Source organism: Stegostoma tigrinum, chromosome 23 (genome assembly GCF_030684315.1).
Source record: "Stegostoma tigrinum isolate sSteTig4 chromosome 23, sSteTig4.hap1, whole genome shotgun sequence".
NCBI classification, from domain to species: domain Eukaryota; kingdom Metazoa; phylum Chordata; class Chondrichthyes; order Orectolobiformes; family Stegostomatidae; genus Stegostoma; species Stegostoma tigrinum.
Genome location: NC_081376.1, coordinates 55,083,179 through 55,111,017, shown reverse-complemented (window position 1 = coordinate 55,111,017; position 27,839 = coordinate 55,083,179). Strand labels below are relative to the sequence as shown.

The 27,839-nt window shown below is 46.1% G+C and overlaps 2 protein-coding genes across 10 annotated transcripts in view; one reads left to right on the top strand and one right to left on the bottom strand.

Annotated features, from left to right (window-relative positions):
* The window catches only part of LOC125462139 (centriolar coiled-coil protein of 110 kDa-like), a 104,446-nt gene extending 78,335 nt beyond the window's left edge, over positions 1 to 26,111 (bottom strand). For 3 of the 8 annotated variants that reach the window (XM_059654210.1, XM_048551730.2, XM_048551739.2), the window contains exon 1: positions 165 to 281. The gene's annotated coding sequence lies outside the window, so the exon portion shown is untranslated. Of the gene's footprint in view, positions 103 to 164; positions 282 to 2,776; positions 2,853 to 10,958; positions 10,977 to 26,046 lie in introns of those variants that run through there. The other 5 variants (XM_048551737.2, XM_048551738.2, XM_048551736.2 and 2 more) reach the window with 5 other exon arrangements.
* gde1 (glycerophosphodiester phosphodiesterase 1) overlaps positions 60 to 27,839 on the top strand; it is a 53,944-nt gene continuing 26,164 nt past the window's right edge. The window contains exon 1 of one of the 2 annotated variants that reach the window (XM_048551741.2): positions 60 to 504. In XM_048551741.2, coding sequence (XP_048407698.1) covers positions 487 to 504 — 18 coding nt within the window. In that variant the 5' untranslated portion in view covers positions 60 to 486. Of the gene's footprint in view, positions 505 to 26,192; positions 26,539 to 27,839 lie in introns of those variants that run through there. The other variant, XM_048551740.2, reaches the window with a different exon arrangement.

The window sequence follows — 27,839 nt, the reverse complement described above, 5'->3', positions numbered from 1 at the left end:
CTCTCACTGGTCACTAGCGGCACCCGGGGGAGGCGGCCCGGGACGGACTGCGCTCACCTCTCACTGGTCACTAGCGGCACCCGGGGGAGGCGGCCCGGGACGGACTGCGCTCACCTCTCACTGGCGGCACCCGGGGGAGGCGGCCCGGGACGGACTGCACTCACCTCTCACTGGTCACTAGCGGCACCCGGGGGAGGCGGCCCGGGACGGACTGCGCTCACCTCTCACTGCTCCCGCCATCCAAACCGCCCCGTCACCTGGCAACGAGAGTCTGCGCTCATTGGCTCGTGCCGCCTCCTGTCGTCACGTCCGACTCTGCTGCGGCCGGGGAAGGAGCAACAGGGATCAGTGATAATGGGGACTGGAGATGCTGGAGTGTCCGAGATAACACCGTGTGGAGCTGGATGAACGCAGCAGGCCAAGCAGCATCTCAGGAGCACAAAAGGCCTAGGCCCTTCCCAAAACATCAGCTTTTGTGCTCCTATTATGAAGGAGCAACAGGGAGTGAGTATAAGGCAGGAAGTCACTAATACTGCCAGAAACAATCATAAATACTTTTTAAAAATTGTTTCATGGAATGTGGGCATCGCTGACTGAACCAGCGTTTGTTGTCCAGAGTGCAACTAAGACTGAGATAGATTTGGTACATTTAACGCTGAGGTAGATAGGTTCTTGATTGTGAAGGGGCTCAAGGGTTACAGGGAGAAAGTGGGAGAATAGGGTTGAGGAACTTCCTAGCCATGATTCAATAGTGGAGCACAGTCAATGGGCTGAATGGCCTAATTTCTGCTCTTATGGTCAACCACATTGTTGTGGGTCTGGAGTCAAATGTCAGCCCGACCAGGTAACGATGGACGATTTCCTTCCCTGAAGGACAGGAGTAAACCACGATAATAAAATGAGGCTGGATGAACACAGCAGGCCAAGCAGCATCTCAGGAGCACAAAAGCCTAGACCCTTCATCAGAGAGGGGGATGGGGAGAGGGAGCTGGAATAAATAGGGAGAGAGGGGGAGGCGGACCGAAGATGGAGAGTAAAGAAGATAGGTGGAGAGAGTGTAGGTGGGGAGGTAGGGAGGGGATAGGTCAGTCCAGGGAAGACGGACAGGTCAAGGAGGTGGGATGAGGTTAGTAGGTAGCTGGGGGTGCAGCTTGGTGTGGGAGGAAGGGATGGGTGAGAGGAAGAACCGGTTAGGGAGGCAGAGACAGGTTGGACTGGTTTTGGGATGCAGTGGGTGGGGGGGAAGAGCTGGGCTGGTTGTGTGGTGCAGTGGGGGGAGGGGACGAACTAGGCTGGTTTAGGGATGCAGTAGGGGAAGGGGAGATTTTGAAACTGGTGAAGTCCACATTGATACCATATGGCTGCAGGGTTCCCAGGCGGAATATGAGTTGCTGTTCCTGCAACCTTCGGGTGGCATCATTGTGGCAGTGCAGGAGGCCCATGATGGACATGTCATCTAGAGAATGGGAGGGGGAGTGGAAATGGTTTGCGACTGGGAGGTGCAGTTGTTTGTTGCGAACTGAGCGGAGGTGTTCTGCAAAGCGGTCTCCAAGCCTCCGCTTGGTTTCCCCAATGTAGAGGAAGCCACACCGGGTACAGTGGATGCAGTATACCGCATTGGCAGATGTGCAGGTGAACCTCTGCTTAATGTGGAATGTCATCTTGGGGCCTGGGATAGGGGTGAGGGAGGAGGTGTGGGGGCAAGTGTAGCATTTCCTGCGGTTGCAGGGGAAGGTGCCGGGTGTGGTGGGGTTGGAGGGCAGTGTGGAGCGAACAAGGGAGTCACGGAGAGAGTGGTCTCTCCGGAAAGCAGACAGGGGAGGGGATGGAAAAATGTCTTGGGTGGTGGGGTCGGATTGTAAATGGCGGAAGTGTCGGAGGATGATGCGTTGTATCCGGAGGTTGGTAGGGTGGTGTGTGAGAACGAGAGGGATCCTCTTAGGGCGGCTGTGGCGGGGGCGGGGTGTGAGGGATGTGTTGCGGGAAATACGGGAGACGCGGTCAAGGGCGTTCTCGATCACTGTGGGGGGAAAGTTGCAGTCCTTAAAGAACTTGGACATCTGGGATGTGCGGGAGTGGAATGTCTTATCGTGGGAGCAGATGCGGCGGAGGCGGAGGAATTGGGAATAGGGGATGGAATTTTTGCAGGAGGGTGGGTGGGAGGAGGTGTATTCTAGGTAGCTGTGGGAGTCGGTGGGCTTGAAATGGACATCAGTTACAAGCTGGTTTAAACCACGTTGGTTTTTCTAATGGTCATCATTAGACTCTTATTTCCAGATTATGGTTGAATTCAAATTCCACTATCTGCCATGGTAGGATTTGAATTCAGGTCCCTAGAATATTAACTGGGTCTTTAGGACTAATAATGTAGTGCTAATATCATTAGGCTGTTGCCCTCACTCAGAAATCATTCAGTCACTCTTTCATACAGCTAGTATAATTTAAATACAATTACAATAGTCGTAAAATGTCAGCTATCACTTTTTTTTCAGAAATTTAAGCAGTTTTTATATTGCAAGGTTGAATCAATAAAGTCCATTCGAAAATCTTGCATTTTGAGACTTAAATGTCTCTACGAAAGTCATCAGATTATGGTTAGTGTGTTTTCTTCTTTGCAACTAGGACACAGCCTTCAAAATGTTGAATAGCCAGAAATAATCCCAAAGTCTCCTTTCCCATGACTGAATGTTTTTCATATTGTGGTTTAATTCTTAAAAAAGGACCCCACTGACTTCTGTAATTTTGATTCATCATTTTGCAATAAGACAGTACTTACCCCTAATTCAGAAGCATCAGTTGCCACTTTTAAAGGTTTTTCAAAGGTCAGGGACCACCAACAGGCTCATTGATTAAGATTTCCTTTGCCACCTCATAAGGTACTTAGCATTTTGCTGACCATTCCACCATTGCCTGTTTTCCTACAGATCAAGTTATTGTTCTGAAGTTAGATGTAAATTTTGGATAAAAACCCATACATTTCCAATAAAACCTACACAATCCTAAAAATTGTGTGATTTCCTGAGTAGTTTTAGGAATGAGGAATTAGGTCAGAGTCTTCACTTTAACTGTTCGTAATAATACTTGCTCTTCTCGTATGATATATCAGAGGCAAGTAACTCTCAGTCTTGCACATTCACTTTTGTTGAGATTTATTATTCAGCCAGCTAACTGTAGGTGCTCTAGCAAATTGCCGAGTTGTTTTACATGGTAAAAGACACAGTTTAGCACTTTAACTGCAATATTATTCACACACCTTTGGAACATAGCTGGGCATTGGAAAATCCAAATGGTATCACTCGACATCTGGTGTAACAAAAGCTGATATCTCTTTAGCTCTTGAGTTTAATGTTACTTGCCAATATCCCTTCGATAGAATTATCTTAGAAAATTATTTCAGTTATTGCATTTACTTTTCTATAATCTGTGCAGAATTATGTTGTCCCATCTGGTATAGCATTTCCATGTGGGTTCAATCGGGTGATTTTCCAGCCAGTAATGAATCTCTGTTTCCACCTGAGCTTATTTTTCTGGACTCACCCAATAAGGATGTTGTTTTACTGATATTCTGATTCCCCTACATCTACATCATGCCTGGCAAGCATAGTACATCAAGATGTATTTCTGTAGATTTCCTTAAATTTTTCAAGTAACCATATCCAACCTTCCCATTGTCTTTCCTTTGAGTATAGATGTATGCTGTATAACTGTACCAATATTTTAGTGTTGGCAGGGGCATGGGAATCAGAGCTATGGATCAGAGGTTAGGGTAGCTGGTGTACAGGCAGTTACAGCATGCAGAGACCCTGTGAGGAAGGATAGACAGTTGATAGGGCAAAGTTGCAGTCAGTGCGAGGTGTTGAAGTGTGCCTGTTTTAACAGAAGTGGTGTCAGGAATAGGTGTGACAAACTTAGAGCCTGGATCAGTACTTGGAGCTCCAGTGTTTTGGCCATGAGGGAGACTTGGATAACACAAGGGCAGGAATGGTTGTTGGATGTTCCAGCATTTAGATGTTTCAAAAGAAATAGGGAGGGAGGTAAAAGAGGTGGGGGAGTGGCATTGCTAATCAGGGATGGTATCACAGCTGCAGAAAGGGAGGACGTGGAGGGTTTGTCCACTGAGTCAGCATGGGTGGGATTCAGAAATAGGAAAGAAGCAGTCACTTTACTGGGAGTTTTCTATCGTCTCCCCAATGTCAGCAGAGACACTAAGGAACAGATTGGGAGACTGATTGTGTAAAGGTGCAGAAGTAATAGGGTTGTTGTCATGGGTGACTTCAACTTCCCAAATATCAACTGAAATTTCCTAAGTGCAAATAGCTTGGATGGAGCAGATTTTGTCAGGTGTGTGCAGGGAGGGTTTCTGACTCAATATATAGTTAGGGGACGAGAGGGGAGGCCATATTGGATTTGGTGCTTGGCAACGAACTAGGCCAGGTGTCAGATCACTTGATGAGAGAGCATTTCGGTGACATAGTCATGGAGAGGGATAGGAGCAGATGGTATGGGAAAGTATTTAATTGGGGGAGGGGGAATTACAACGCAACAGCAAGAACTGCTGAGCATAAATTGGGAACAAATGTTCTCAGGGAAATGTATGACAGAAATGTAGAGGTTGTTCAGGGAGCACTTGCTACGAGTGCTGGAGAGGTTTGTCCCACTGAGGCAAGGAAGGGATGGTAAGGTGAAGGAACCTTGGATGACAAGACATGCGGAACGTCTAGTCACGAGGAAGAAGGAAGGTTACTTAAGGTTGAGGAAGCAAGGATCAGACAGGGTTCTAGGAGGCTACAAGGTAGCCAGGAACGAACTAAAGAATGAACGTAGGAGAGTGAGAAGAGGGTGTGAAAAAGCCTTGGCGGGTAGGATTAAGGAAAACCCCAAAGTTTCCATACTTATATGAGGAACAAGAGGATGGCCAGAGTGAAGGAGGGCCAATCAGGGATATTGGAGGGAATTTGTGCATGGAGTCAGAGACCGTAAGACCATAAGACATAGGAGCATAAATTAGGCCATTTGGCCCATCATCTCTGCTCTGCCGTTCAGTCATGGCTGATAAGTTCCTCTACCCCATTCTCCTGATTTTTCCCCACAACCCTTGATCCCCTTGATAATCAAGAACCTGCCTGTCGCAATCTTAAATATACTCAGTGACCTGGCCTCCACAGCCTTCTGTGGCAGGGAATTCCATAGATTCACCACTCTCTGGCTGAAGAAGTTTCTCCTTATATCCATTCTAAAAGATCTTCCCTTTACTGTAAGGCTGTGCCCTCGGGCCCCAGACTCTCCTACCAGTGGAAGCTTCTTCCCAACTTTCACCATGTCCGGGCCATTTGGTATTCTGTAAGTTTCAATTAGATTCCCCCCCCCATCCTTCTAAACTCCAATGAGTATAGTCCTAAAGTCCTCAAACGTTTCTCATATGTTAAGCTTTCCATTCCTGGGACCATTCTCGTGAACCTCCTCTGACCCGCTCCAGGGCCAGTACATCCTTCCTGAGATATGGGGCCTAAAACTGCACACAGTGCTCCAAATGTGGCCTGACCAGAGCCTTATAAAGCCCCAACAGTAATCCCTGCTTTTATGTTCAAGTCATCTCAAAACAAATGCCAACACTGCATTTGCCTTCCTGATGACTGACTCAATGTACAAGTTTATTTTGAGAGAATCCTGGACAAGAACTCCCTTTGCACTTCAGACTTCTGAATTTTCTCCCCATTTAGAAAATAGTCCATGCTTTTATTCCCCTTACCAAAGTGCATGATCTCTCACTTTCCCACGTTGTACTCCATCTGCCGCTTCTTTGCCCACTCTCCGATCCTGTCCAAATCCTTCTGAAGCCTCCCCACCTTCTCAGTACTACCTGTCCCTCGACCTATTTTTGTATCGTCTGCAAACTCAGCCAGAATGCCCATGGTTCCTTCATTGGCATCATTAATGTATAAAATGAAAAGTTATGGTCCCAGCACTGACCCTTTTGGAATACCACTAGTTACTGGCTGCCATCCTGAGAAAGACCCTTTTATCCTCACTCTCTGCATTCTGCCAGACAGCCAATCTTCTATCCATGCTAGCACCTTGCCTCGAACACCATGGGCCCTTATCTTACTCAGCAGCCTCCTGTGCAGCACCTTGTCAAAGGCTTTCTTGAAGACCAGGTAGATGATATCCATTGGCTCTTCTTGGTCTACTCTGCTCGTAACTTTCTCAAAGAATTCTAACAGATTTGTCAGGAGGCATGACCTCCCCTTTGATGAAACTGTGCTGACTTTGCCCTATTTTACCGTACATTTCCAAATATTCAGAAATATCATCCTTTACCCATGACTGAGGTTAGGCTAATTAGCCTGTAATTTTCCATCTTTTGCCTTACTCCCTTTTTAAACAGCGGTGTAACATTAGCGATTTACCAGTCCTCTGGGACCCTCCCTGACTCTAGCAATTCCTGAAAGATCACCACTAATGCCTCCATTATCTCCTCAGCTACCTCTTTTAGAATGCTGGGGATAGTCCATCTGGTCCAGGTGATTTGTCCACCTTCAGGCCAATCATTTTTAGTAGCACCTTCTCCTTGGTGATGGCCACCATACTCAGCTCTGCCCCTGACTGTCTTGATTTTTTGGGATTTTACTCATGTCTTCCACCATGAAGACTGATGCAAAGTAATTATTCAGTTCCTCAGCCATTTCTTTGTTCCCCACTGCTATCTGTGTACCATTATTTTCCAGTGGTCCAATGTTCACATTTGCTTCTCTTTTGCCCTTTATGTACGTAAAGAAACTCTTACAGTATTCATATATATTACTGGCTAGCTAATCCTCATATTTAATCTTCTCCCTCTTTTTTTGTTGCCCTGTGTGAGTCTTTGTAAGCTTCCCAGTCCTTTGGTTTCCCACTTTCCTTCACTATATTATATGCTTTCTCTTCTGCTTTTACGCTATCCCTGACTTCCTTAATCAGCCCTGGTTGCCTCATCCTCCCTGTATCATGCTTCTTTTTCCTCGGGATGAATTTTTGCTGTGTCTCCTGAATTACTCCCAGAAACTCCTGCCATTGCTATTCCATTGTCTTTCGTGCTAGGCTCCTCTCCCAGTCAACTCTGCCCAGCTCCTCCCTCATACCTCTGTAGTTGTCTTTATTCAGCTGTAATACCGTTACTTCTGATTCTATCTTCGCCCCCCTCAAATTGCACAGTAAATTCCATCATCTTATGATCACGGCCTCTTAAGGGTTCCTTTACCTTAAGCTTGCTTATCAAGTCTGCCTCATTGCACAACACTAAATCTAGTATTGCCTGATCCCTTGTGGGCTCCATCACGAGCAGCTCCAAAAAGCCATCTCATAGACATTCCACAAACTCCTTTTCTTGCAATCCACCACCAACCTGATTTTCCCAGTCCACCTGCATATTGAAATCCCCCATGATCACTGTGACTTTGCCTTTCTTACACACCTTTTCTATCTCCCGTGTATCTTGCACCCCAGGTCCTGACTACCTTTTGGAGGCCTGTCACAACTCTAACTATGGTTTTCTCACCTTTGCAGTTCATCAATTCTACCCACACAGATTCTACACCATCTGACCCTACTTCATTTCTTCCTATTGATATATTTCATTTCTCACTCATAAGGCAACCCCACCCCGTCGGCCCACCTGGCTATCTTTTCGATGGGATGTATATCCTTGGATATTCAGTTTCCAATCTTGATCTCCTTGCAGCCACATCTCCATGATGCCTACCATGTCATACCTGCCAGTTTTGATCTATACCACAAGCTCATTTACCTTATTCCTTATACTGTGTACATTTAGATATAACACCTTCAGTCCTGTATTAACCCTCCCTGTTCTCATTTTCATTCGTTTTTCCAGTGTTTGATTGCTTTTTTTCAAACTCTCTGTCCTATTTGTGTCTGTGCTGGAGATGTTAATAACCTCTCCTGAATACTCCTTTCCGGTCATTTCTTTCATATTATTCCATTTAGTTGAATCCACCACTACAGATGTTAACCTGCTGCTTTGTTTCCCACTGGGGCAAGTTTCACCATCCCCCCCCCCACCAACTTTCTAGTTTAAAGTCCTGTTGATAGCCCTATTTACCCTTCTCAGTAGAACATTGGTCCCAGCTCGATTCAGGTGGAGACCGTCCCAATGGTACAGCTCCCTCCTGCTCCAATACTAATGCCGGTGCCCCATGAAAAGGAAGCCCTGTTTCCTGCACCACTCTTTTAGCCATGTGTTTACTTCCCTTACTCTCATGTCCCTATGCCAATTAACACGTAGTTCGGGCAGTCATCCCGAGATTATAGCCCTTGAGGACTTGTTCTTTAATTTGGTTCCTAGCTCTTGATAATCTCTGAACAGGTCCTCTTTCCTAGTCTTGCCTATGTTGTTTGTTCTGGCATGGACCACAACAACTGGATCCTCCCCCTCTGCTCCAATATCTTTTCCAGCCAGTCAGAGGTATCCCTTACCCAGCACCAGGCAGGCAACATGCCATGCGGGACTCGTGATCCTGCTTACATAGAATACTATCTATTCCCCTAATTATAAAATCCCCTACATATACCACTTGTCTTTTTGCTCCCCCCTCTTGAATGACCTCCCATACCATGGTGCAGTGGCCATCCTCCCTGCAGCCTATTTTCTCATCCACACAGTGTGCAAGTACCTCATATCTGTTGGACAAAGTCAAGAGCTGAGGCTCCTCTGTTCCTGACTGCAGGATCCCTCTACCTGCCTCGCTTGCAGTCACATCCTGCTGACCCTGGCCACTGACCAAATTTGAAGTGCTTAATCTACCAGGTGTGACTGCCTCCTGAAACAAATCAGCCAGGTACTTCTCCCCTTCCAAGATGTGCAGCAGTGTTGGAAGCTCCGATTCCAGCTCATCAACCCTGAACCGAACTTGGGATCAGCCAGCTCCCACGTCATACAACTACAATACATCACCCGTCCAGCCATTTCTACTTAGTTATTTAGTACATAGAACATAGAAAAGTACAGCAGAGTACAGGCCCTATGGCACACGATGTTGTGCCGTGGAATAATCCTAATCCAAAAATAAAATAACCTAACCTACATTCGCCTCAATTCTCTGCTATCCATGTGCATGTCCAGCAGTCGCTTAAATATTACTAATGACTCCGCTTCCACGACTACCACTGGCAAACTATTCCATGCACTCACAACTCTCTGGGTGAAGAACTTCCCTCTGACGTCTCCTCTATACCTTCCTCCTAACACCTTAAAACCATGACCCCTTGTGGCAGTCAATCCTGCCCTGGGAAAAAGTCTCTGGCTATTGACTCTATCCATGCCTCTCATTAGGTTGTACACCTCAATCAGGTCACCTCTCTTCCTCCTTCTCTCCAGAGAGAAAAGTCCGAGCTCAGTCAACCTCTCCTCGTAAGACAAGCCCTCCATTCCAGGCAGCATCCTGGTAAACCTCCTTTGCACCCTCTCCAAAGCCTCCACATCTTTCCTATAATAGGGCGACCAGAACTGGACACAATATTCCAAGTGTGGTCACACCAGGGTTTTGTAGAGCTGCAACATAACTTCGCGGCTCTTAAACTCGATCCCCCTGTTAATGAAAGCCAAAACACCATATGCTTTCTTAACAACCTTGTCCACCTAAGTGGCAACTTTGAGGGAGCTATGCATTTGAACACCAAGATCCTGCTGTTCCTCCACACTGCCGAGAATCCTGCCTTTAATCCTATATTTAGCATTTAAGTTCGACCTTCCAAAATGCATCACTTCACATTTATCCAGGTTGAACTCCATCTGCCATTTCTCAGCCCAGATCAGCATTCTGTCAATGTCTCGCTGAAGCCTGCAATAGCCCTTGATACTATCAACAGCACCTCCAACCTTTGTGTCATCAGCAAACATAACCCACCCCTCAACCTCCTCATCCAAGTCATTTATAAAAACTAGAAAGAGCAGAGGGCCAAGAACAGAGCCCTGCGGGACACCACTCAGCACTGACCTCCAGGCAGAATACTTACCATCTACAACCACTCCCTCTGCCTCCTGTCAGCCAACCAATTCCGAATCCAGGCAGCCAAATCACCCTGTATCCCATACCTCCTGACTTTATGAATGAGCCTGCCATGGGGAACCTTATCAAATGCCTTGGCTGAAATCCATGTACACCACATCCACTGTTCGACTCTCGTCAACCTGTCTTGTGACTTCCTCGAAGAGATTTGTAAGGCATGACCTGCCCCTCACAAAGCCATGCTGACTCCCTTTAATCACCCTATACTTTTCCAAATAGTCATAAATCCTATCCCTCAGAATTCTTTCCAAAACCTTGCTGACCACAGACGTAAGATTGACTGGTCTGTAATTTCCAGGGATTTCCCTATTCCCTTTCTTGAAAAGAGGAGCAATATTTGCCTCCCTCCAATCTTCTGGTACGACTCCCGTGGAGAGTGAGGAAGCAAAGATCTTCGCCAGCGGCTTAGCAACCTCCTTTCTCGCTTCCCGGAGCAACCTAGGATAAATCTGGTCTGGCCCTGGGGACTTATCAATCTTAATGTTCGCTAAAATTTCCAGCACATCAACTTCCTCAATCTCGATCTGTTCAAGCCTGTTTTCCTGCTCCTCAAAGTACTCGTTCACAACAAGGTCCCTTTCCTTAGTGAAAACCGAAGCCAAAAAATTCATTTAGGCCTTCCCCTATCTGCTCAGACTCCACACGCAAGTTCCCTACGCTATCCCTGATCGGCCCTACCTTCTCCCTGATCATTCTCTTATTCCTCACATATGAGTAAAATGCCTTCAGGTTCTCCCTAATCCTTCCTGCCAAGCCTTTTTCGTGCCCCCTCCTGGCCCTCCTCAGTCCACTTTTGAGCTCCTTCTGAGCAAGGCTGTAGTCCTCTAAAGCTGTGTTTTATTAATTTATTAGAATGAGCTAATTAAATTTGTTGATAAAAAAGGAAAGACTTACTTTATCTTACCAACCTTCCACTGTTTTTTTGATGGTTAGAGGAGGAGGATGGTTGGGAGACACGTCACGTGTAGTGTTTCAGGTTTAGCCAATGCCTGAATATAATAGTGATAGGGTCAGGGTTAGGGTTAAGGTTGCCTGATGTGTTCATCCAGCTCTACACCTTGTTACCTCAGATTCTCTAGCATCTGCAGCTCCTACTATCTTTGCCCCTATATAATAGTTCACTTCACAGCTCACAGTCTCACCACTCCCACTACTTGAATCAAGTAGGCCACTGACTCGTGAGGTAAGTTTTTATCGGAAAAAGCTTACCTTCCCGGCTTCCCCTGGCTCACGCCCTCACCCCTCCTGCCGCTTACAACAAGAGGAAGTAGCGGAGGTCCTTAATGAATACTTTGTTTCATAATTCACCAGTGAGAGGGACCTTGACATTTGTGAGGACAGTATGAAACAGACTGATATGCTTGATCAGGTGAATGTTTTGAAGGAGGATGTGCTAGAAATTTTGAAAAACATGATGTGTTGAAAAACATGCGTATGGTGTGTTAGCTTTCATTAAGCGAGCGATTGAGTTAAAGAGCCATGAAGTTAGGATCCAGCTATACGAAAGTCTGGTTCAGCCACATCTTGAGTATTGTACCCAGTTCTGGTCGCCTCATTACAGGAAAGATGAGGAAGTGTTGGAAAATGGAGAAGAGGGGATTTACCAGGATGTTGCCTGGAATGGAGGGAAGATCTTATGAGGAAAGGTTGAGAGAGCTAAGGCTTTTCTCTTTAGAATGATGAAGGATGAGAGGCAACTTGATAGAGGTGTACAAAATAATCAGAGGTACAGATAGAATAGGCAGCCAGAGACATTTTCCTAGGGTGAAAGTAGCTATTACGACGGAGCATTGTTTTAAAGTGAGTGGAGGTAGATATAGGGGAGACGTCAGAGATAGGTTCTTTACTCAGAGTGTGATTGGGGCGTGGAATGCTTTGCCAGAGAGGGTAGTGGAGTCGGCCTCATTGGGGCATTTAAGCGGCTATTAGATAGGCATTTGGATGATAGTATAAGGTGGGGTGGAGGTTAGATAGACCTTAGGTTTAGGGTAAAAGTTTGGCACAACCTCATGGGCCGAAGGGACTACACTGTGCTATATTGTTCTATGAGGGTAGATAAGTCCCCTGGGGCAGACACTATACGCCCAAGGTTGCTATGGGCAGTGAGGGAAGAGACTGCTGCCCCTTTGGCGATGATCTTTGCGTCCTCACTGTCCACTGGAGTAGTACCAGATGATTAGAGGGTGGCAAATGTTATTCCCTTGTTCAAGAAAGGGAATAGGGATATTCCTGGGAATTATGGACAAGTCAATCTTACTTCTGTGGTGGGCAAATTATTGGAGAGGATTCTGAGAGATAGTATTTATGATTATTTGGAAAAGCACAGTTTGATTAGAAGTAGCATAGCCTTGTGAGGGGTAGGTCATGCCAGGTTTACCAAGGGCAGGTCTTATGAAGAAAGGTTGAGGCGGCTTGGGCTTTTCTCAAAGGAGTGAAGAAGGATGAGAGGTGACATGATAGAGATGTACAGTATGATGAGAGGCATAGATAGAGTGGATAGTCAGAGACTTTTTCCCAGGACAGAAATGACTATTATGAGGGGGCATAATTTTAAGGTGATTAGAGGAAGGTATAGCGGAGATATCAGAGGTAGGTCCTTCACACTGAGAGTGGTTGGTGTGTGGAATGTGCTGCCAGCAGTGGTAGTGGAGTCACATACATTAGGGACATTTAAACGACTCTTGGATAGGCACATAGATGATGGTAAAATGTAGGGTATGCAGGGTAGTTTGATCTTCGAGCAAGACAATAGGTCGACACAACATCGTGGGCCAAAGGGCCTGTAGTGTGCTGCACTGTTCCATGTCCAATGTTCTTAATCAATTTGTAGAAGGTATACTTTGTGAACTGTCTATCCCTCCTCTTTACTGATCTTGCCATCTGAAACACTTGCTCTTTCTTCGTCCTTACAGTGATAACACTCTCATGTTCGTGTGACGTAACCAATTCTTACTTCCTGTGATCAGGATTTTCCACCAGTTTAGTCACCATACTAACACTCTTAATATGGGATCTCAGTTTCAGACATTCACCTTACAAGGTGTGATGTAAGGCGTTGTAAAGATTGCCTCTTTGTTTTTTCTGTAGTTTTAATTGAAGATTGAAATGGGAAAATAACTTTGAAAAACCAGGAGTTGTTGGGGATTAGTTCACTTTATAAAGCAAGTAACCTGACACTCATTGTGTATAGAGCTACTTGTTCAAGCAGTAGGGAAAGCCCAGTTTGAATGAGTTTGTGTGAATGGAGCTTTGGCTGGCAATAAGTACATGATTGGTCTGTGGACTAGTGGAAAAGGTTTTCTGCTGGCTAACAACTATGTGTTTGGCACATAGTTATCTGAACAGCTTGTGGGTGAGAATGTTCTGGTAGCAACTGTCAGACCGCTGAAGGAAAAAGAATTGCTTTTGTCCTGAACACTGGAGAGATGATGGCCTCGTGTATTACCTCTGGACTTCTAATCGAGAGACCCAGATAATGTTCTGGGGACCTGGGTTCAAATCCTGCCACAGCAGATGGTGGAATTTGAATTCAATAAAATTCTGGAATTACAAATCTAATGATGAATGTGAGTCCATTATAGATTGTCAGAAAAACCCATCTGGTTCACTAGTGTCCTTCAGGGAAGGAAACTGCCATCTTTACCTAGTCTGCCCTACATGTGACACCAGACCCACAGCAATGTATCTGACTCTCAATTGCCCTCAAGAATGGGCAATAAATGCTGCCTAATCAGCAACACCCTTATCCTGTGAATGAATAAAGGAAAAAAAGAAGCAACTGAAGCCTGAAGATTGCCAGTTTACTTCCCTTTTCCAGTTGCTGTAAACTGTGGCTTTTAGTAAGTAAGTCAAAGGCATTTGTACATTGGAACACCTCCGCTCAGTTCGCAACAAACAACTGCACCTCCCAGTCGCAAACCATTTCCACTCCCCCTCCCATTCTCTTGATGACATGTCCATCATGGGCCTCCTGCACTGCCACAATGATGCCACCCGAAGGTTGCAGGAACAGCAACTCATATTCCGCCTGGGAACCCTGCAGCCATATGGTATCAATGTGGACTTCACCAGTTTCAAAATCTCCCCTTCCCCCACTGCATCCCTAAACCAGCCCAGTTCATCCCCTCCCCCCACTGCACCACACAACCAGCCCAGCTCTTCCCCCCCACCCACTGCATCCCAAAACCAGTCCAACCTGTCTCTGCCTCCCTAACCGGTTCTTCCTCTCACCCATCCCTTCCTCCCACCCCCAGCCGCACCCCCAGCTACCTACTAACCTCATCCCACCTCCTTGACCTGTCCGTCTTCCCTGGACTGACCTATCCCCTCCCTACCTCCCCACCTACACCCTCTCCACCTATCTTCTTTGCTCTCCATCTTCGGTCCGCCTCCCCCTCTCTCCCTATTTATTCCAGTTCCCTCCCCCCATCCCCCTCTCTGATGAAGGGTCTAGGCCCGAAACGTCAGCTTTTGTGCTCCTGAGATGCTGCTTGGCCTGCTGTGTTCATCCAGCCTCACATTTTATCATCTTGGAATCTCCAGCATCTGCAGTTCCCATTATCTCTGTACATTGGAACCAGTCACTTTGTGCCTTTTGCAAATAACTATAAGTATCTGGAGAGGAAAGACAAGGAATCAGCATTCTGGTCAGCATAACAATCATCTCAGCAAACCCTGTGGACAAGAACCAGTGAACTATCTTCCCGGTCTTTCCCTGTGCCCGTTGTACCATGTTTTTTTCCCGTCTGTATGTGTATATGACAGAATTAGGGTTTAACAAGTTATATGTCAGCAATTAATAATTATTTAACTGTAGCTGGAATCTATTTGTTTGTAACAAATAGTCATTCATGTTAAGCACAGAAACCACGCTTTGTGCCAATATGAGTCTGAAAATCATGAATTTTGTGATGATTCTGGGAATAGCAAGGCTTAATTCCAGTGCACTGTCACAGTGAGGCGCAACAGTGTATGATTAATGTATATTTTCATGCTCTTTATCTTGAAGGTTGGCTTTTGAACCAGTAGTTTGTGGGCTTTAGTCCATGTATATGAGGGCATTGAATAATTAACTTGTCAATATTTCAAGAGCTGAGCCTTATTTTAAAAGACTGGTTTGAGAGAGAGATTTCCCAGAGTTTTACAAATAGACAAAGTAACCATTGAACATAGAACATAGAACACTACAGCACAGTACAGGCCCTTCGGCCCTCGATGTTGTGCCGACCTGTCATACCGATCTTAAGCCCATCTAACCTACACTATTCCATGTACGTCCATATGCTTGTCCAATGACGACTGAAATGTACCTAAAGTTGGCGAATCTACTATCGTTGCAGGCAAAGCGTTACTCTCTGAGTATTAAGAGGATTAATTTGCAGTTAGAAGTATCTAGAATTTTCTGTTTTACTTCGTGGAAACACCTATAGCTTGGAAAGCCTTTTGGGTTCAGTTCACACAAGTTGTAATGAAAATGAGACGTATACAACAGTTTCTCCTGCAGAAAGGAGATAGTTCAGAACTTTTAGAAAGTAGGTTACGTTATTGTAATGAGGTTAGTGTGAATTTTGCAGATCAGAAGTGTTTGGCAGAAGCCTGAATGAGGTATTTGAAGCCTTTAGGTCTATGCTCAGCATGTGAATACTGAAAGAAGAGGCCATCAAAATTTCAAGACCTGAAATTGAAAGAAAGATTCAAGTTAAACCACTGAAATTGGTGGTATAGAGGACAGTGAAGCAGACTATTTTATAATACTGGAAGATTGGAGGGAGGCAAATGTTGTTCCTATTTTCAGGAAAGGGAATAGCGAAATCCCTGGAAATTACAGACCAGTCAGTCTTACGTCTGTGGTCAGCAAGGTTTTGGAAAGAATTCTGAGGGATAGGATTTATGACTATTTGGAAACGCATAGCGTGATTAAAGGGAGTCAGCATGGCTTTGTGAGGGGCAGGTCATGCCTTAGAAATCTTATTGAGTTCTTTGAGGAAGTCACAAGACAGGTTGACGAGAGTCGAGCAGTGGATGTGGTGTACATGGACTTCAGCAAGGCATTTGATAAGGTTTCCCACGGCAGGCTCATTCATAAAGTCATAAAGTCCGAGTCGTTCCTGTCGTCTATCACGGAGGTCTTAGGCGACGGCACGAGGGAGTGGCTGGACCGGCCGATATCCCTGGACGAGCTGACCAGAGCCCTCAAGTCCTTGGAGAGGAATAGGACTCCCGGAAGCGACGGCTTACCGGTCGAGCTGTATTCTGCTCTGTGGGGCCTGGTCGGCCAGGACCTGCTGGAGGTGTACGATAGTGCGCTTCGGGCAGGGGAAATGTGCAAGTCCATGAGGCAGGGCATCATCACCCTCATTTACAAGAGGAAGGGGGAGAGAGAAGAAATCAAGAATTGGCGTCCCATTTCACTTTTGAACGTGGACTACAAAATCCTGGCCAAGGTCATAGCCAACCGGGTCAGGTCTGTCCTGGAGTCAGTGATTCACCCTGACCAAACCTGTGCTGTGCCGGGCAGGAAGATCACTGAGAGCCTCGCGCTCATCAGGGATACGATCGCCTACGTACAGAACAGGCGGGTGGACACCTGCCTCGTCAGCCTGGACCAGGAGAAGGCCTTCGACAGGGTCTCTCATGCTTACATGAGGGACGTCCTCTCCAAATTGGGGTTTGGGGATCGCATCCGCAATTGGATCCGGCTGCTCTACACCAACATCGTTAGCACAGTCTCGATCAACGGGTGGTAATCAGACAGTTTTCCTGTTAGATCTGGAGTCAGGTAGGGCTGCCCGCTCTCTCCTGCCTTGTTCGTGTGCTGTGTGGAGCCCTTCGCCGCATCCATCAGGAAGGACGTGAGCCTGAAGGGCGTGACTATCCCAGGCAGCGGAGGCCTTCAGGTCAAGACCTCCCTGTACGTGGACGATGTCGCCGTCTTCTGCACCGATCGTCGGTCAGTGAGTAGACTATTGGACATCTGCGGCCAGTTTGAACTGGCCTCGGGTGCCAAAGTCAATAGGGGTAAGAGCGAGGTCATGTTCTTCAGGAACTGGGACGACCGCTCCTTCATCCCCTTCACCGTCAGGACAGACTACCTGAAGGTGCTGGGTGTTTGGTTTGGTGGAGCTGGGGCATGCACTTAGACTTGGGAGGAGCGTATCACCAAATTGAAGCAGAAGCTGGGCAGGTGGACGCTCCGGTCCCTCTCCATCGCGGGTAAGAACCTGGTTGTCAGGTGCGAGGGGCTTTCAGTACTGTTGTATGTGGCGCAGGCCTGGCCTATTCCCTGGACCTGCGCCGCTGCGGTCACCCGGGCCATCTTCCACTTCATTTGGGGGTCGAGGATGGACCGGGTCCGCAGGGACACCATGTACAAAGACCTGGGAAATGGGGGAAAGGGCGTACCGAACGCCACCCTCGCCCTGACAGCTACCTTTGTGTGCGGCTGCATCAAGCTGTGCGTAGATCCTCAGTACGCAAACACCAAGTGTCACTACTTACTGAGGTTCTACCTGTCCCCGGTGTTGCGAAGTATGGGCCTGGCCTCGTTGCCGCGGAACGCTCCAAGTAGTTGGACCGTTCCGTACCACCTGCCCTTCATGGAGAAATTTTTGAAAAGAAACACCTTTGACCACAAAGCCGTCAGGCAGTGGTCAGCACGTAGTATCCTCGGGACCCTTTGGGAAAAGGAAAGGGTGGATCCCGTCATGTGGTTCCCCACGCAGACTGCCAAAGTCGTTTGGCAGAATGCCTCATCGCCAGAACTTTCAAACAAGCACAAGGACATTGCTTGGCTGGCGGTGAGAGGGGCTCTGCCAGTGAGATCCTTTATGCATGCCCGGTATCTCTGCACCACCGCACGCTGCCCTCGAGGTGGCTGCGGGGGGGACGAGACTGTCGATCACCTCCTTCTGGAGTGTGCCTATGCGCAGGAGGTCTGGAGGGGGATGCAGTGGTATTTGTCGAGGTTCGTCCCGAGCAGCTCCGTGACGCGGGACTCCATGCTCTACGGGCTGTTTCCGGGGACGCACACCGAGACCAACATCAACTGCGCCTGGAGGACCATCAATGCGGTGAAAGACGCTCTTTGGTCTGCCCGCAACTTGCTGGTCTGCCAGCTGAAAGAACTGACCCCGACTGAGTGTTGCAGACTGGCGCACTCCAAGGTCCAGGACTACGTGCTGAGGGACGCGCTAAAGCCTGGGGCAGCCATCGCCAAGGCGCGGTGGGGAAAGACCACCGTATGAACCCCCTCGTCCAGAATAGGACAAAGAACCCTATCTGGTAACTGGGCCCAGCTGGCGCCTTCCCCAACTGGTCAGGGGGCCAACTGGGACTGCGCGGGGTGACGACTGCCGGGGTGTTTTCTTTGCTTTGTTTTTTTTTCCTTTAGCTGGTGTATGTACCCCCTGGGTAACCCGGAGCGGCTTGCATGACTGGGTAGGTGTGTAAATATGTTTTATTTTTTGTACATCTTACGAATAAAGTATATTTTTTCAAATAAAAAAAAGTGACAAAACGTCTGAAAACACCTTCCAGCTCAGCGAGCAAACTCACATTCATTAGTGACATTTAAGCGACTGCTGGACATGCACATCGGCAGCAGTGAATTGAGGGGAATGTAGGTTAGGTTATTTTATTTTTGGATTAGGATTATTCCATGGCACAACATCGTGGGCCGAAGGGCCTGTACTGTGCTGCACTTTTCTAAGTTCTATGTTCTAATACAATGGGACCTTGATCAGATGGGCCAATGGCAAAGGAGTGGCAGATGAAAATCTTAATTTAGATAAACGTGAAGTGTTGCATTTTAGTAAGGCAGCTCAGGACAGGACTTATACACTTAATGATATGTTTGTGGAGAGTGTTGCTGAACAAAGAGACCTTGAAATGCAAGTTCATAGTTCCTTGAAGGTGGAATTACAGGTAGACAGACTAGTGAAGGAGGTGTTTGGTACGTTTGCCATTATTGGTCAGTGCATTGATTATATGAGTTGCGTGGCCATGTTGCAGCTGTCCAGGACAGTGGTTTGGCCCCTTTTGGAACACAGCAACCGATTCTGGTCTTCCTGCTATAGAAAAGATGTTGTTAAACTACAAAAAAGATTTACAAAGATGTTGCCGCGTTTAGAGGGTTTGAGCTAAAGTGAGAGGCTGAAGAGCTTGAGGCTATTTTCCCTGGAGCACCAGACGCTGAGGGGTAACCTAAGAGATTTTATCAACCATGAGGAGCATAGATAGTGTGAATAGCCAAGATCTTGTTCCCATTGTAGGGAGCAGCATTTTCATGCATAGGGTGGTAAGTGTAAGGAATGAGCTGCCAGGGGAAGTGTGGAGGCTGATACGAATAAAACATATCATCGTAATCTGGATGGGTCCCTGAATAGCAAGGGTTTAGAGGCATATAGGCCAAATGCTAGAAAATGGGACTAGCTTAATTTAGGATATCTGGTTGGCAAAGACAAGTTGGACCGAAGGTTCTGTTTCCGTGCTGCACAGTCTACGGCTGTACAACTCTAGATATGACAGAGAAGTGAACTCTCTCACTGATATTTGAGTAGCATGTTTGTTATGTTCTATCCTAACTTTTGTGTAATAAACTTCTATTTTATTATTAAACTAACAATTATGACACACAAATGCCAGCCAATGACCGTCTCAAATAAGAGACAATCTAACCACCTCCTCTTGAAATTCAATGGCATACTGTCACTGAATCTTCACCATCAACAACCCAACAGTAGGGTTACCCATTGACTAGCAATTGAACTGGGCCATCCCTAAAAGTACAGTGGCTTCAAGAGCAGGATAGAGGCTGGAAATACTGCAACATGTAACTCACCTCTTGACTCCCCAAAGCCTGTCAACTATCTATGAGACAGAAGGCAGGAGTTTGATGGTTTACTCCCCTTTTGCCTGGATGGGCACAGCTGCAATAATACTCAGGAAGCTCAACATCATCCAGGAAAGAAACAGCCTTCCTTTTTTCCCTAAAAGGGCACTATAAGCAGATAATTAATGTTGGAATTTTTTTAATACCACTAAGGGAAGGCAATGATTTGTTTTGATTTAATTTATTTATTTTCAATTGTCTTTTGTTACAAAATATAGTGACAAGTGTTGTACAATGTTGCCATTTTCTGGCCATTTAAAGTTTTTGAAAAGATTTGTAGCTCGGATTGTGGATGCGGTTACATGCATGCTCGCTGAGCCGGTGGGTTTGGATGCAAATATGTAGTCACCATGCTAGGTAACATTGTATGCCTCCGGTGAAGTGTCGGTGTTCTGTCCCACTTGTTATTTATATGCCTTGCTTTGATGGGGTGGTTGGCATCACTTCTGGTTCTGTTTCTTAGTGGTTTGTACACCAGGTCTAATTCCATGTTTTTGCTAATGGAGTTCCGGATGGAATACCAGGCCTCCAGGAATTCCCTGGCATATCTCTATTTGGCTTGTGCGATTAAAGATGTGTTGTCCCAATAGAATTTTTGTCCCTCATTGTCCATGTGTAGTGAGACAAGTAGAACTGGTCATGTCTCTTGGTAGCTAATTGGTGTCCATGTGTCCCTATTGTGAGTTTTCGTCCAACAACACCTTACGATAGCTACTGACAAACGTAAAGGATCCCATACCCAAAACCAGCAAAACAGGTGTAATGTATAGAATACCAAGCAAGGACTGTGAGAAACACTACACAGGCCAAACCAGAAGAAAGCTGACAATATGGATACACAACACCAGTGGCATACTGACGATGTTAGCTAGCAGGGTGATGAAACATTTGCATCCAAACCCACCAGCTCAGCAATCATGTCCACAACCTCATTCTCTGGCTGTCTTGAAGCACAAGAAAATCTAAAACTTAGAATATAAAATCAGAAAAGTAAAGAAATAAAGTTAACTTTACAGTCCTTCCTGTTATATGTTCAAAGTAAAAGAGTCACCACTCTGTGGCGCCATTTCATCTCCCACCGATGCTGGTGCCACCCTGAATTCTTGCCAGATGTCATTAATGCCGCTGGATTCTGCACTGGCTTGAACTCAACTCCACTGCTGCTGCCAAGGGCTTTCTATGGGGCTGCCTCCATGAATTTGCACTGGACACAGTCGCCACCAACCACCAAACACACCTCTACTGGAGCAGCCATGAGCCAGCTCTGGGTCCACCTTGTCAATGCAGAAGCCACCAGGAACCCAAACTCCAATGCCTTCACCACGAGTCCACACAGGGCTCACTGCACAACCGCCGATGCCTTTATCATGACCGAGCTCTTCACAAGAGGTAATTAAAAAGGAGAAAAAAGAGCAAAGAGGGGAAAAAAGAAAAGAGAAGCAGATGTACCCCGAGCTCAGGAGCACTACTGCACCACCATCTTGCTTTGCGGTTTTGCAGTGATCTAGTGGTATTATCATTAGACTGTTAATCCTGAAACTCAGTTAATGTTCTGGAGAGATAATGGGAACTGCAGATGCCTCCCCCTCTCTCCCTATTTATTCCAGAACCCTCACCCCATCCCCCTCTCTGATGAAGGGTCTAGGCCCGAAACGTCAGCTTTTGTGCTCCTGAGATGCTGCTTGGCATGCTGTGTTCATCCAGCCTCAGATTTTGTTGTCTAATGTTCTGGAGACCGAGTTTTGAATCCTGCCTTGGCAGATTCTGGAAGTTGAATAAAATAAACATCAGGAATTGAGAGTCTCATGATGATGATGATTGTTGGGAAAAACCTATCTGGTTCACTAGTGTTTCAGGAAGGAAACTGCTATCTTTGCCTGGTCTGGCTTGCTTTATTTTATTCATTCACAGGATGATGGCATCACTGGCTGGACCAGCATTTATTGCCCATCCCTAATTGCCCAGAAGGCATTTTATGAGTAAACCACATTACTGTGGGTCTGCAATCACATGTAAACCAAACCAGATAACAACAGCAGTTTCCTTCAGTAAATGATATCAATAAACAAGATGGGTTATTCCAACAATCAACAGTGGATTCATGGTCATCATTAGACTCTTAATTCCAGAGATTTATTGAATTCAGTCTCCACCATCTGTCAGGGTGGGATTCAAACAAGATCCTCAGGACATTACCTAGGTCCCTGGATTATTAGTCGAGCAATAATACTATGACGCCATCACCTCCTACATGATGATGTGATCAATTCTTAACTTCCCGCTGTGCAATTAGGGATGGGCAATGAATGCTGGCCTAGCCCGCGACACTGAAATCATATGAATTAATGAAGAAAAGGACAAGGAAATTAAATGAACAAATTAAATAAGATACCATAGTGATTGCAGAATGGGTGATGTATTGCTACTGTAGCATGTGGTTGCTGCTGAACACCAAGTTGATCCAGGGTAAACCCATCTGGAGTAGAAGAATTTAGGTACAGAGTTGAGGGTCTGGAGCCCAAGCTGCAGATGTTATGCCATTTCGAGGAAGGGGAACATTACCTCGACACTTTGTTCCAGATGGCTGTCATATCCATGGCTGTAACCAGTGGAGAGCCAGATCAGTGCTGGGCTTGATTATTTACATTATATTAATAACTTTTTGTGTAACTGTAGTTTTGAATGTGGACTGAAATGGGAAAAGGACTGTTTTAATAATCAAAGATTGTAGAAAGGATTACAGCACTTTTTACAATGGAGTTACCTGACCTTCATTGTGAACTCTGTTTTGCCAGTGCCTTGAACAATACCGAGTGGTCCACCTCTTTTATCAAGCTGTGTAGCAGTTTAGTACAACTGAGTGGCTCTTTTGGCCATTTCAGAAGGCAGTTAAAAGTTAACCATGATTCTGTGGGTCTGGAGTCACATGTAGGCCAGACGAGGTAAGGATGGAGGACTTTTTTTCCCCTCAGGACATTAGTGAATGGGATGCGTTTTAATCAACAGTAGTTCATGGTCACCATGAGATCAAATTTTTATTCCAGATTTATTAATTGAATTCAAACTTCACTAATTGTCAAGGACAGAAAAGAATCCGTGTCCCCAGTAATTCTGCTTCTCTCACCTGAGACTTGCTAAATTTCTCCAGCATATTTTGTTCTTAGCTCCAAGAAAATTCACCTGGGGTGCTGGATTACTACTCAGTGACACTACATCTCCACCACCCCCCCCCCCTTTTAGATTGTTTTGTGACAATGCAAGATTTATTAAAGATAAGAAAACCCAAGCTTCTAATAAGTACCATGACTTAATGGGTTAGTGCTTGTAAAGCAAGCCACACTATTCCCAGAATTCTCACAAATGTGAAAAGATTTATCCAAAGTTCCCAACTTACCTGCCTGAAAAATTTGCCTTAAAGGAAAACATTTACCCTGTTTGTGTACTTAGAAGAAGAGAATTCCTACAGTGTGGAAAGAGGCCATTCAGCCCATTGAGTCAGCACCAACCCTTTGAAGGGCATCCTACCCATTCTTACTAATTCCCCATGGCTAATTCACCTAGCCTGTATATCCCACAACATCTACAAGGCAATTTGGCATTGGCAATCCACCTAACATGCACATCTGTGGACAATGAGGGGAAACCAGAGCACCCAGAGGAAGCCCACAAAGACACAGGGAGGACACGCAAACTCCACACAGACAGTTGCCCAAGGCTGGAATTGAATCCGGTCTCTAGTGCTATGTGCCACCGTGCTAACCCCAAAAAACAGCAATTAGGAAAAATAAATTGCCAAATTATTACTCCACAATTTAAACTCTATTCCTTTTTAAATACCCCCTTCACAAACAGAAATGCATACAAAGGCAGTTAAGACATGGATATTCAGGTTGGGAAAATATCAGGGAGACCTGGTTCATGAGCAGCATACTGGATCAGAGCAGTTGATGAACTGCTTTGTTTCTCGTTTTTTGTTTGCACAAAATTGTTTGCGCACCAAAGGTCTTTCATTCACTGATTGAGAATTCATCTTCAATGGGATTTGAAGACAGCTAGCTTTTACTGGATAACACAATATGGAGCTGGAAGAACACAGCAGGTCAGGCAGCATGAAAAGAGCAGGAAAGCTGATGTTTTGGATCGGGACCCTTCTTCAGAAAGGTGCTTAATTTAATTTTAATTTGGTGTCATTTTTGGCACAACATCATGGCTGAAGGGCCCATTGCTGAGCTGTACAGTTCTATGATCTACAGAAAAGGCCTTTTGGCCCATTGAGTCTGTACCAAACTAATTCCACTTTCCAATACTTGCCCCATAGTCTTTCGTATTTTAACATTTCATGCTCATCTTCAGGCTGTGAGGTTTCCTGCCTCTACTACTGTCCCAGGCAGTACATTCCGGGTTCCTATCACCCTCTCAATGAAAGAAAAGTATTTTCTCAAATGCTTTCTACACCTCCAGATGTTCAATTTAAAATTATTCATAATTGAGCCTTCAACTAAGGGGAGCTGCTGCTTTCTGTCCATACTAATCGTGTCCTTCATAATCTTATACATCTCTATCAGGCTCCCCTTAGCCTTCTCTACTCTTTAAAAAAAATAGCCTGAGCCTATCCAGCCTCACTTCATTGCAAAAATGCTGCATTCCAAATAACATCCTTGTAAATTTCCTCTGCATCCCCTCTAGTACAATCACATCCTTCCGATAGTGTTGTGACCAGAATTGCACACTGTACTCCACTCAAAGTTTTGTATAGCTTCGTCAAAATCTTTTGCTCTTATAATCTGAGCCACAATTGATAAAGGGCAACTATCCCATGTTCCTTCTTTAGAACATAAGACATAGGGTAGTTCGCCTAATTTCTGCTCCTGTTAACCTGTTCTACTGTCTTCAGAGACTTGTAGACAAGCACTGTTGTAAGCCTAAATGTCCCTTCTCCCAAACTACCTCTCCCCACCCCATTAATTTAAAGCCCAAATGATTTAATTCACTAGCAAACCGGTCCCAGCAAGGTTCAAATCAAAAACTGAGTTCTGAGGAAGGGTCACCAGATCCGAAACATTAACTCTGTTTTCTCCTTCACAGATGCTGCCAGACTTGCTGAGCTTTTCATGCAATTTTGTTTTTGTTCCTTATTTACAGAATCCACAATTCTTTCAGTTTTTAAGGTTCAAGTTCAAGCCTGTCCCCTCAGAACAGTTCCCTTCTACCTGTTACTGGTGCCAGGGTCCCACAAATTGAAACCCATTCCACACAGACCAATCTTTGATCTGTGCATGATAACAAACCAACATATCCAAAGATGTACAGATTAGCTGGATTGGACAGGCTAACTTGCCCCATATTACGTAGGGGGTGCAGTTAGTCAGTTTCCCTTAGCCGAGGGAAATGCAGGGTTGCATGAGTTGGGTGGGGAGGTGGAATGTTCGTCGGAGGGCTGTTGTGAGCTCAATTGGTCAAATGTCTGTTTCCGCACTGGAAGGATTCTATGCTGATCGTATATCCATGGAATTCATGAATCATCCTTGTAAAGCACCAATGATGGGTGAGATTGTGAATTTACTTTAAGTCATTTAATAAATGTTTTACTGTAAATAAATTATCTATAGATAAATGAAAATTATCAAATGCTATTAGAGAGAATGTTTGCCATCAGCTTGGCAAAGTTTCCGAATGGTTCTGAGCCTAACAGAGCTGACCCCTTGCACTTTCTCCAACAGACTCTCACATTACTCAACCCTCCCCATCTCTAACCCCACACACAGCCACTCCATTTTTCACAGCGACCCTCCCAAAACCCCACCCCAGCCAATAGCCCCGCCCATCTACGGCCCCGCCCCACGTACCGCCTTGTTCTGTTTTTAGCCCCGCCTTCTCACACGGTCCTGTTCCGCTATCAGCCACAGTCCCACCCCCACAAACAACACCTCTCTGCTATCAGCCCCGCCCCCCATTCAGGCCATTCCCATACTGTCAAAAATCACAGATCAGAAGATTATGGTCCAACGGATCTGTTTGAAGACAGCTTTCGGCATCAGGCTGACACCTGAAGAAGGAGCGTGTGTAAGAAAGCGTGTTTTTAAATGAACTTACTGGACTGTGACCTGGTGTTGCGTGATTTCTGACCTTATCCAACCCAGTCCAGCAACAGTTCCTCTTGTCAGCCCCGCCCCTCTCCTCTTTGTTGCAGCGTCTGACGTAAGGCTGCGTGCTGACGCCTGCCGGTGAGGGCGGTCCCTGGAGACGTGTCCATGGTGAGGAGCCGTAGCGCCATTGTGGACCAGTTGCCCGAGCTGGAGCGTCAGCGGCCGGGGGGGCGGGTGTCCGGTAATGGATGTCACGGTGGTGGCCGGATTTCTGCTCCTGTTGGCAGTGGTGGCACTGCTGGTGGTGAGTGTGTGCCACCCGGTCTACTTTCCGGTACTAGTGCTCGGCTTGTGCCTGGCCGTGCAAGCGCTCAGGTACCCGCCCGTGCCGCTCGAGGTCGCTCAGCAGGTGCTCCGTCCCAATGGCCGCCTTTCGGTAGTCGCCCATCGGGGAGGCGGCTATGATGCCCCGGAGAACACCCTGGGGGCCATCAGGAAGGTGAGTGTCCCGTTGGTCTACTGTCTGTCTCTTCTTCATCGCCCTCCAGGCTTCCTATCTTCAAACTCCCAACCGTCCCTTTGAAGCCCTCCACCCTATTCCACTTCTACAGTCCCTTCTAAAACAGCCCCTCCCCTCCCTCCATCCACCAACCCTGGCCAAAACTTACCAACTCTCAACCCCACAAAATGCAAACTTCAAAGAATTATGTACCTGAACTCCCAGGTCCCTCTTTTCTACCCAACACCCTGCCATTAATTGTATGTCCTGCCTGTGCTTTTTGTACCAAAATGCAGTACCTCGTATCTATCCAAACTAAACTCATCTACCATCTTTCCATCCATTGACCCATGCGATCAAGATTCCTTTGTAACCTTAGAAAATCTTCTTCAGTGTCTACTATGCTGTTAGTTTTGGTGCCATCCACAACCTTACCAGTCATGTCTTCTACATTTTCATACAAATCATTTACATAAATGATGAACAGAAGAGAACCCAGCTCCAAGTTTTGTGAAACACAGCTGGTGACCAGCCTCCTCTCTGAAGAGTAACCCTCTATCACCACTCTGTCCGCTGCTGTTGAATTATTCGTGTATCCAGTTGGCAAGGTCATCCTGAATCTGTGTGACCTAACTTTACCAAAAAAAAGTTACCCGTACACTCAGATCCGTCTGTATGTTAATGTTCCCAAGAGCTTTGCCATTTACAGTATAATTTATACTTAAATTTGATCCTCCAAAATGCATCACCTTCCATTTGTCTGGATTAAACTCCATCTGTCATTTCTGTGCCCAAGTCGCCACTCTATCTATACCCTTGTGTATCCTTTCACAGTTGTCGGCAATATCAGCAACAGAGGACCCAAGACCAATACACTACTAGTTACCGGTTTCCATTCTGAAAAAGCCCTTCCATTGCTATCCTCTGTCTTCTGTGACCTAGCCAGTTTTGTATCCGTCTAGCCAGCCCACCCCAAATCTCAGATAACAAGGTATAGAGCTGGATGAACACAGCAGACCAAGCAGTATTAAAGGAGCAGGAAGGCTGACATTTTGGGCCTAGAACCCACCCCAAATCCCATGTGATTTTAGTTTTTGTACCAATCTGCCATGTAGGACTTTATCAAATGCCTTAAAGTCCCAATAACCTACATCCACAACGCTTCCCTCATCGATTATATTTGTCAGTTGGTCAAAAACAAATTCATTCAGGCTGGTGAGATGTGACCTTTCCCACACAAAACCGTGCTGTCTTTAACTAGTCCACTTTCTTCCAAATGTGCATATATCTTGACCCTCCAA